At 37.1% G+C, this 10,385-nt stretch overlaps 1 protein-coding gene across 1 annotated transcript; it reads right to left on the bottom strand.

Annotated features, from left to right (window-relative positions):
• Positions 1 to 1,240: 1,240 nt before the first annotated feature.
• Positions 1,241 to 7,990, bottom strand: CBLN2 (cerebellin 2 precursor). Its single transcript, XM_018566755.1, has 4 exons — positions 7,783 to 7,990; positions 5,100 to 5,566; positions 2,985 to 3,104; positions 1,241 to 2,249 (listed from the first exon to the last, which is right to left on the bottom strand). The coding sequence occupies exons 2-4, from the start codon at positions 5,445 to 5,447 to the stop codon at positions 2,052 to 2,054; spliced, it is 666 nt and encodes a 221-aa protein (XP_018422257.1). The 5' UTR covers positions 5,448 to 5,566; positions 7,783 to 7,990; the 3' UTR covers positions 1,241 to 2,051.
• Between the last annotated feature and the right edge of the window lie 2,395 nt (positions 7,991 to 10,385).

The following is a 10,385-nucleotide window of genomic DNA, read 5'->3' on the forward strand; positions in this document are numbered from 1 at the left end:
AAATTGTGTGAATATTCACTTTAATTATCCAATAATGTGAAAAGCAAATTCCGGTTTACTTACTTGCAATTTATTGTACAATGATTCTCAACTCCTTTAGTAAATCAGCCCAATGAAGTTTGACTTATCTGTAGCTGTTGCATCATTTTATAGGGCATTCCCAATAACCAGGATAATGGCTTTTAGCCTCCTCTGTGGAGGGTGGCTGTGGATGGCGGTAAAAGTCTTATTAATGAATGCCAAACACTAATGTTGGAAGAAGGAATAATATGTATCATTACTGGGGAAGTAGAAAGTAGGACAACATGGCCCTGAATATAAAATATCATAATAATTAAATATGTGCAGTTATTGACAAAAGTTACAGTAAGTCTCTCCACAATCAGGGTAAGGGGGCCAGTAAAACTACCAAGGTGCTTCAGTGATAAAGATTGTGTCTGTTTTGAAACATGCTGCTCCAAATAAAGCAAATGTCATACAAATATATATATATGACATTATTATCGATCTGGAAATCTATACTATAAAATATGCAAGAGGCTTTCAGCTTTGTGGTTCCTATTATTCAAATATTACCTGTCATATGGGAGAAGAAATTGCAGTTGAAGCTGCACTGAGCACAGACAATAACTATAAATTAGCCCATCAATAAATGTTAAGATGTTACTGATTAAAAAAGGAGCATGTTTCATTTGCTGCTCTTTTGTGCAGAATGCTGTCCTTATAGCTACAAATAAACACAATGAACTCCACAAACATTAAAGTGTTATTCATCCCTACATTACTAATATTTAACAACACGGTATTTCAGATCTCTTGATGCAAGGAGTATTCTTAATTTCCTGGTCGGATGAATAAAACATTTTGTCTTTGAGCAAAGCCTTGACATCTTTCTTAGTAGAGCAAAGGCTTCTGGGAATCTGAAACTCCTCTATACAATGGGTTATTCAGCCATGCCAAGCGGTTGGTTTGTTACTGAGATAGTGTCTAATTAAAAATGTATCAATAAATTAGAAAAATATCAATTAAACCAGAACAGATACCGAATGAAATACCTTAATTCAGTATTTGCTTGCTCAATCACAACAATACACACAGATTTGGCACTTGTACTTGGAATTAATAATTTAACAACTAACATCTGCATCTAAACTAAACCAATCCTCTCCCTATGCAAAAAAAAATATTTAGGCTAAAATATAGCTACAGGAAGAAAAGAAAAGACATAAAAATGTCAGAAGATCAAATACTGTATTCCAACACGCTCAGCCTGCTCATAACATATTGATATTGACACAAAAATGTGCTAAAGTATCAAGCCACTGACCTATTCTTTGCCCTGAACAGGTTTAAATGATAAGGCAACTGACGGTGTATAGTCAAGCAAACACTAAGGAGATAAAAGACCGCTTTTAATTTGTAAGTTTTACTTTGATTTACAGCTATATACGTTTTCGTATTGGTCAACCTAATTTACATGGTCAGCACCCTGAAAAAAAATATCAAGAATACACAAACAACACAAAAACAAAATAGATAATTCCAATCGTGCAAATTTTGCTTGTCTGTATAAAGCACTTCTTGACACAGTCATGTCCATAAATCCAAAAATATACATTACTGAGACTGAAGCCATTCGTTTCTTAAGGCTATACAAACACTAAAGAAAGCATTGCAAGAACACGTAATCAGGATTTTGGATTCGTCTCTTCATATCTCCTCACATTGACTGTGTAGTCCAAGTATTTGTCTCAGAATAACAACAAAAAAAGTCAATGATCCCAACAATAAATTCCGATATTGACTTTACAATCACAGGTACAAATTGCTTGGGTCGATAATTTCATTTATCCTAAAGATCACTGTCGTCTAAAACTAATTAGAGGCGCAGTTTCCAAAGGAAATGTCAATATCATAGTATATATTTTACCTAGAAGATAATTCATTCTTCTACAGAGACAATCAGAGAGGGATGTTGGAGATAATATCTTGTTCCACCACATTATTGGCTACGTGGACAGTCAAATCCTTGCTGTTCTCTCTTGCATTCCTTATAATGGAAAAACTAAAAAGCCAGAGAAGGTTGAATATTTCCATCCTCCCATGAGGTTGCCCCTGTCCAGTCTTAGGTGCACCTTATCAGCTCTTTCCATATGCAGCAAGACCCCATTACTGGCTGCTTCCCTGGTAACATCCTGATCTCCAGCAAAGGCAGAAATCACTGCGTAGTTGTTTTGCATTAGACTTACCTGCATAAAAGACAAAAAAAAGCATCACGTATAGAAATATGACATGTGGTTTTAAAGACAGGCCCACTCTGTAAATCTGCCTAATAGCCTATTTCATTTAATCACCCATTTGACTGCAAGATTATCAAAGGGCAATTTCAAAATCTATTATGTATATCCCACCCACATCCCTCCATGTGATTTTATGCCATGCCTAAAAAACACATTTTAACTATTTTATATATATATCGTGATGGTGTGATTTGTTCTTTTTAGACACTATTTGGCCCATTAAATTTAGTAGAAGCAATTAGTGACGTGCAGTAGCCCATGTCAGCCAGTTAGGAGTCACCTTTCATTGTCCTGACTGTTTTCAACTGAAGATAAGTGTAATCTGATTGGTTCCTGCGGGCTACTGCTTTTTGTGCATCATCAGTGCTCTTTCTTTCTTATTAAATACGCCTGTATATAGTTTCAATATTCCACATAGGAATTTTTTATAGTACAGATAAAAACCAAGCTTTTCCAGAAGGGCAAAAGAAAATATATCAAGTGAAGTAACTCGTATCACCTGTGTATCATCTTTCATTGTTCCGTTTTCCCTTAACCGTTGAAAGGTGACATCTAACTAATTGCCATGAGTTATTGCACCTTCACAACATCTGTGTTTTGTCACACTTTCTTAGTAAGCAATACATGTCTTGTGCCTAAACAATTGACTACAGACTATAGTGTATAATCGTATATGTTACCCACCTGGATCGTCTGTCTGTTGTACACTTTGACCACGTGAAAACTGAAACTGTAGATTCCTTTCCTGGGTGCTACAAATGCACTGGAGGCAAGATCAAAATGGTTTCCAATATTTACTAACACCTAGAAAAAGGTTAAGCCACACTTAATCAATCACAGTAATAGAACATGGTGTGCGTTAGTAACACAGTGAAACCTTGTAACATCCTCATAAATCTGTTGTGCTTTATGACAGCTATTCATATAGCATTTGGTAGAGTTTATAAGCCTTACTGTAAGTCAGCCAATCCTATCATGCAAATGTTAAAAGAAGGAGCAAAGACCAGGTAAAATGTCTTCTTCTCATATATAACATTAATGTGCTTCTAGGGTGACTGGTAAAATAACCGTGTGAAACTAGGGCATTATAAGTAATACTGTCAAGGTAAAGAATACCATCCACTTTTATATTCCATCAATATGCACATAAAATTCTCTGCGCGATAACTCTACAGAGACAAGTTTACAACGATGCAGCAGGTCTATTCCCCCATATCTATAGGCTTTGAAGATGTCATTGGCTATTTTACAAGGTGACATTTACACAGTCATTCTCCCTAACTCATATTATAAAACCCACAACAGGTGTATTCACTGCTATATTAAAATACTTATTCTAGAGTGTGGAATGAAGGCATTACAGTAAAATATAATTAGCATAAACGGGAAGGTAGGTCATCATAACTTTACTACCCTTCCTGACTTAATGAAAAAGCACTTTCCACATACTGATCAGATAAAAGAGAGCTGGTGCTCTCTGCATATCCTATATATAGGTTCTTCCATGTACTTTCATACATCTGGCAAAATAAACAGCTGCTACGAGGATCTTTTCAATCTACGAAAGGTTTGGAAGAATTTCCATGTATATTAATTGAACTATAGCTATATCAGTTTACAGGGTGTGGATGTCATTTTTTAAGTTATTAAAAATAAAATAAGGCATGCTTAGTGAATTTAGCTAATACCAATGTGAAAATAACCCAGCATGTATCCTAACCATTATTCATTCAAGTACTTTACGTGGTTACATTCAGTAAAAGCATAATACTGAATCTCTAATAGGACAGTTAGTTACCATGTTAACGTCCGGATCTCAGAGCCTCTGTGTTTGATATCTCAGTAAGGGGGAATTTGCAGAAACGCAGCCCTTGCCTAAATCTTACAAATATGTTTTGACAAGTATTTAAAATTCCAAAAGCCCAGATAACACTATCTAACACAATTTATTGACAGTAATATCACCTAAGTACATAATTTCACAGATCCTGTTTTGCACATTGTAATGTATTGCAGTAACATACATACTATAGCTGAATAATTTGTTATGCCCTGTTATTTATTTATTTTTTCCTGGACCAAATTATTTTCCTACAACAGTTCAGATCACATAAATAATCTGTAAAATATCGAATCCACCCTAAAAACTGTGGATTAGATATCTGGCAACCTTCCCATCATGCTAACAGGAGCAACAGGATGGAAAATACCATCCTAAGCATTTAAAGTCTTTATTTTTATCCTTATTTAATATTTACCTGTAAGATGTTAACCCTAAAATAGTTGGAGGTATGTTTTGCAATATTAAATCACTGCTGTCACTTTATTTTGGTGTAAATGATGACGTTATAAAGCAGACAAGCCAGTAATTAAGTATCTCATCCTCACCCACAATAAAACAAAGCAATTAGTAATTTTGGTTTTGCACTTCTCTTAGCAGTCATGTACTATCTTAAGACGTAAGCAGGACAGGAAACAGAATGGAGAAGAAAATAGATCTAAGCCAAAGGTGAATCATCAAGTTGTCAGATCAGGAATTGTGTCATACATGGCTTGTCATCTTACTCCGCACTTATCCAGTTAGCAGCTCTACACTGTACATGTCATTCCACGTCTCTACAGCCGTGCATCTGATTACTGCACCCTATTATTAGAAAGAGATCGTGGAGCTTAGCCTTACTTCTCAGGATGGTATGACATACGATTTCTATCTAGGACGTCTAACACTTGGCCGGGTGAATGCTTTTTTTTTTTTTTTTTTTTACTGACACATGATTCTGATTGGTGTAACATATCTACCTGATCGAAATAGATAGTCATGGTGCGGTTGCTCATCTCGGAGGGCTCGTGGTTGGTGTTCCTAATTGCTGAAAAGGCCACTTTGGCACTTCCAGAGCGCACCGAGATGCCCAAGGACGACGTGATGGCTCCATCTGAAGACGGGCTAGAATCGCAGACCACCAGGCATTTTCCTTCCAGCACGATAGGTTCCGTGTCATTCTGAGCACAGGCTGTAGGTGGCGCTAGCAGCATCAGCACCATGGACAGCAGCAGTTTAGCAACTCTTAGGAAGCTTTGCTCCCACTTCAAAGGTTTCAGCGTTGCACCGGCTCTTCTCTCTCCTGCACCATACCCCCATAGACTCATCCTGATCCAGCAATCAGTATCCACTTAGCTGGCAGCCTCTGACTTGCTCTCTGCCTTCGGGGATGCGTCTCAAGACCGCTGATCCGCTGGCTGCGTTCACTTTGTCTGTTGGGCTACACCTTGAAAGTAGAGCGATAATCAAATGTAAGAAACATCGGCAAGCAACTTCTTCAAATCATCCACACCATGCAAATGTTTCTAACAGCTTACACAAATGTGGCATAAAACCATATCTGTCCTAGATCCTCAGTGTAAGAACACGTACGCCTTTACACAGCTCTATGTATTTAATAGACCCCCCTGTTTAAGTATATCCAAGTCTCACGCAGCTCTCTTTATGCTATTGACGCTCTGTATTCGTATATTAAAGTCTTACACAGCTCTATGCATTATGGATGCCCTCTATTAGTATATTAAAGTCTCACATAGCTCGATTTATGCTATGGATGTTCTGTATCGGTAGGTTAAAGTCTTACACAGCTCTATGTATTATGGATGCTCTCTATAAGTATATACAAGTCTTACACAGCTCGGTTTCTTTATTCTAGATGCTCTACATTAGTGTATTAAAGTCTTACACATCTGGATTCATTATAGATGTTCTGTATTAGTAGGTTAAAGTCTTCAACTGCTGTACTTATCATAGATATTCGCAATTAGAATCCTAAACTCTTACACATCTATATGTCTTAGCTATATATGTTCTGAACCAATATATTCAAGTCTTACATATCAGTAATTCTGTAAAATAGATGTTCTGTATCAGTATATTAAAGTCTTACACTCCAGTACGGCTTTGCCATAGATACTTTGTATCAGTACATCAAACTCTCACATATCTGTATTTCTTTACCATAGACACTCTGTATTTATAAACATTAACTCCTACGTATCTGTATTTCTTTGCCATGGGTGCTCTGTATCAGTATATTAAAGTCTTACACATCTGCATTTCTTTGCCATATATTCTCTGTAGCAGTATCTTAAACTCTTACACATCAGCATGTCTTTGCTATAGATAGGTGGTATCAGTATAGTTCATATATGTATTTCTTTGTCATAGACGCACTGTATTTATGTAATAAACGCTTACATATATGTATTTGCTTGTCAAAGGTTCTCTGTATTAGTATATTAAAGTCTTACCCATCACAATATCTTTGCCATACTCTGTATTAGTATATTAAACTCTGACACATCAGTATGTCTTTGCCATACTCTGTATCTGTATATTAAACTCTGACACACAGTATATCTTTCCCATACGTATTAGTATATTAAACTCTGACACATCAGTATGTCTTTCCCATACGTATTAGTATATTAAACTCTGACACATCAGTATGTCTTTGCCATAGATACTATATTAGTATAAAAGTCTTCTTTACCACATCTGTATTAGCTTCTTTGCTATATCTGTATCAGTATATTAAGCTCTTGCACCTCGGTATGTCTTTGCCCTAGATACTCTATATTAGTATATTAAAGTCTTCTTTGTTATATCTGTATTAGTATATTAAAGTCTTGCATATCAGTATGCTATATCTCAGTATATTAAAGTCTTTCATATCAGTATGTCTTTACCCTACATACTCTGTATTAGCATATTACTGTCTTATTTGCTATATATGTATTAGTATATTAAACTCTTGCACCTCAGTGTGTCTTTGCTATATCTCAGTATATTAAAGTCTTGCACCTCAGTATGTCGTTGCTATATCTGTATTAGTATAGTAAACTCTGTGACATCAGTATGTCTTTGCCCTGGATACTCTGTATTACTATATTAAAGTTTTCCACAGCTCTTTTTCTTCGCTATATCTGCATTAGTACATGAAAGTCTTTGACGACTCTTTCTCTGTGCTATAGTATAATAAAGCCTCACACAGAAGCACTTAAATGGATCGATCTTAAACCCCTGCAATCTCAGGATTAATACAGAAATCCATCTAAGATGCCTACCTAGAAGTCTCTCCGCTAGCCCAATGACCAGAACCCTGTGAAATGGCAGAAAACCTCAACCTTTCCTTTCACTGATAAACTTTGTGGACATGCTCACCCTTCCGACCACCCAAAGGCCACTTCCAACAGTTTTAAGTCACTTTCTAAGAACGGCAAAGGAAAATCGATGATTGAAAATGATCAGTGTAAAAAAAAAAAAAACTAAAGGCAGATCAATGGAGCAGCAGGCAAGTGATCAGCGAAAGTGAGGACCGAACCTGTAGGTTAGAGGAGCCGAGTCAAATCAGGAGTTCCCAACCTCTTGCCTTTTTCAAGTTCATTTCTAAGAGAGCCGGGGAGCTTGTGAAAAGTAAAAAAGAAAGGAATCATTTACCTGGAACGTCCATTGTGTGACAATACAAATCAGGATGGCTTCCTTGGTTGCCTATGAAGTTGTATTGCTTAGACACAACGAGCAGGGGTTGTGCTGGCAAACACACAGCAAAACAGGAGTCGCCTCATTCTCGCCCGCCCATTGCTAACAGTCTCTATCTCCCTCCTCTCCCTCTCTTTCCCTCTATCTCCTCTCTCTGTCTCTTTCTCCCTCCCTTCACTTACTTTACATATCTGTCATTTCCTCTTTCCCCTCAATGCAGGAGTTCATGGCTTTTTTTTTTGCTGTCCTGCACATATTATCCTAACAATCACATCCACACTCGGATCACCAGAGGGAAACCCCCCTTGAGATTGCAGAGCACTTCCATAAGCAGCAGGACCATTGAGTTACATACAGCAACCATGCAAGGATCAATAGTCATCAAAAACTTAAAAAGGCACAACTAATATATTTTGATAACCACATGCCAGCATTAGAGTGTTACAGCAATCACACAGCTTTTTTTGTTTTGTTGTTTCTTTACCTAATCATTACAAAGTACTTGGAAATTATATCTTCACATCACTGCACTTATTGTCATTAAATCTGGCAGAGCTTTGGAAAGGGCTTTTGTCCACATATGAAAGTGTTTTTTTTCCCTCTCAGCACAAAGCTTCATTGTTCGTTCTGGCAAACGACTTATTTATCAAGACTATTGAGCCTTCTGTTACATCCCAATTAAATGGAAAAAGCACCCAAGAGCTGCCTATTGATGGTTTAGTGGCGACATCTAGTGGCCGAACTAAGAATGTGCCATTTAACAAGCTCCTTGCTCCTGGTTCCTTGCAGTGGGAATAAAGGCTTTTATAATCCTTAATTAAGTCTTTTCCCTAGTGTGAAGAGACTATAGCTTGAACGTTGCCATGATGATGTATGTCGCAGTCAGTCGTATCATCAGTTATAACTGAATATTTCACTGAACACAGCAGGGGGTGTCATTGCCCTGTAGTGAATGGACATTGTTATGGAATGTCCTTAGACATTTAAAAACATGGCCAGTTATAAATGGCATTAAATACTTTAACTGTAACTCTAGAAGTAATTAACACACTCATGCCAGCTTGATTAATGATTAGTCCTTTAGGAAGAACTTACACATCAATTTAGCCCCTAAAACACATAAATATTGCAGCCTGTAGGAAACACAAGGTGGGGCCTATTTAATAAAGCCATTCCAAAGACAATGCTGGTATATAAAGCAAAGAAGCAATCAGGTGATAGTTTTCTAAGGTCAAAAAAGTAAAGGGATGGTTGGTTGATATGGATTGCTGCCTTTTCTTTTTTGTATAATATTTATTTAGTATTAAAACCATTCTTCCCCTTAAGGGTCTCAGCTAGAAAGGGAAAAAAATCAACAACCCAGATCCCACTCCCGACCCTGGGTTGCTGTCTTTTCATGTCATTTTTGATGTTCAATGGAACAATGAACTGTATAGACAGAAAAACACCATCAGCTGTGTTTCACCTTTAAGAGCTGATGCACTTTCCTATTAGAAATTCTTTATAACTGACTTATTCGGCTGCAAATCTGCAATCATTAGTTTGCATGTGACCGTTATTTGATTTCATGACAACTGAGCAGTTGCATGAAACTGTTCAAGTCCTACAAATAAATATCTTAACATTCTGCAGGTTTGGGTTTTCCACATAAAATGAACATTTACACATTGAAAGCCTTATTTTCTCATGAACTGGTATTTTAGCACAAGAGTTATTTCATCTGTCGTAGTACCCTTTTCTGCTCATAGAGGGCTCATATAAACTCCTTTGAGGATGAATTTCGGAACAGAGGAGGGGTCTAAATTATTGCTCAGAAGCAGCTAATATATCTGGAGTATCGGAATATACCCTAGATCATGAACCCTTTGGTATTATACCTACTGATTGTATTCGCACAAATTAGGGAGCAACATTGGTACTGTGGCTGGTGCCATTTATTATCTGGGATTGATCCCTTCTCATGTTTTCTAGCATTATTCTTCTCTTTACTCTTATTTCTATGTATAGGCTGTGATGGCCAACTTAGTTTGTTTCCTTTTTTGTGCTAGTATTTTTACTTGGTAATATCTGAATTCATCATCTTTTTATAGGCGTTTGGGGTCGGATTTCTTTAAAAAGGATAGAGGAGAGGATCCATATTGATGGCTATTTTAACTGGGGACATGATGTATAGATATACTAAATATTAGGATTTCTCCTGACCAAACTAAGTTAAGTCATTTCTAGAATGCTAGCTTATATCCTATTAATAAAGTTTTTTTTTTATAAAGACATATTTATGGTGCTATAGTACTGTCTTTCCACCTTGAAGATTAGGATTAAGGTTGGGTGGATATTATCTATGGGTATATTTACTGGATAATATGTGGGATTGACATTTTTTTATGGGGTCTATTCACTAAGCTGCCGAAGGATCTAGCGGTAGGTTCGGCTGATCCTTCGGTTCAGTAGAACTGAAGGGGTGCTGTACGGGCTATTCACTATAGCCCGTACAGCTCCCGAAGTCGGCCGAGTGGGTCAGTCGAGCCGAAGGCATATGCTTCGGCTCGACTGAGCCGAGG

The sequence above is a fragment of the Nanorana parkeri genome, unplaced genomic scaffold (assembly GCF_000935625.1).
Source record: "Nanorana parkeri isolate BGI_ZX_2015 unplaced genomic scaffold, ASM93562v1 scaffold972, whole genome shotgun sequence".
Taxonomy (NCBI): domain Eukaryota; kingdom Metazoa; phylum Chordata; class Amphibia; order Anura; family Dicroglossidae; genus Nanorana; species Nanorana parkeri.

Excerpts from the sequence above, each read along its gene's own strand:
- CBLN2 (XM_018566755.1), bottom strand. The coding sequence starts at position 5,447 with ATGAGTCTATGGGGGTATGGTGCAGGAGAGAGAAGAGCCGGTGCAACG. Across the intron at positions 3,105-5,099 it reads TGACTATCTATTTCGATCAG|GTGTTAGTAAATATTGGAAA; the intron begins GTAGATATGTTA and ends ACCTTTTTCTAG. Across the intron at positions 2,250-2,984 it reads ACAACAGACAGACGATCCAG|GTAAGTCTAATGCAAAACAA; the intron begins GTGGGTAACATA and ends TCTTTTATGCAG.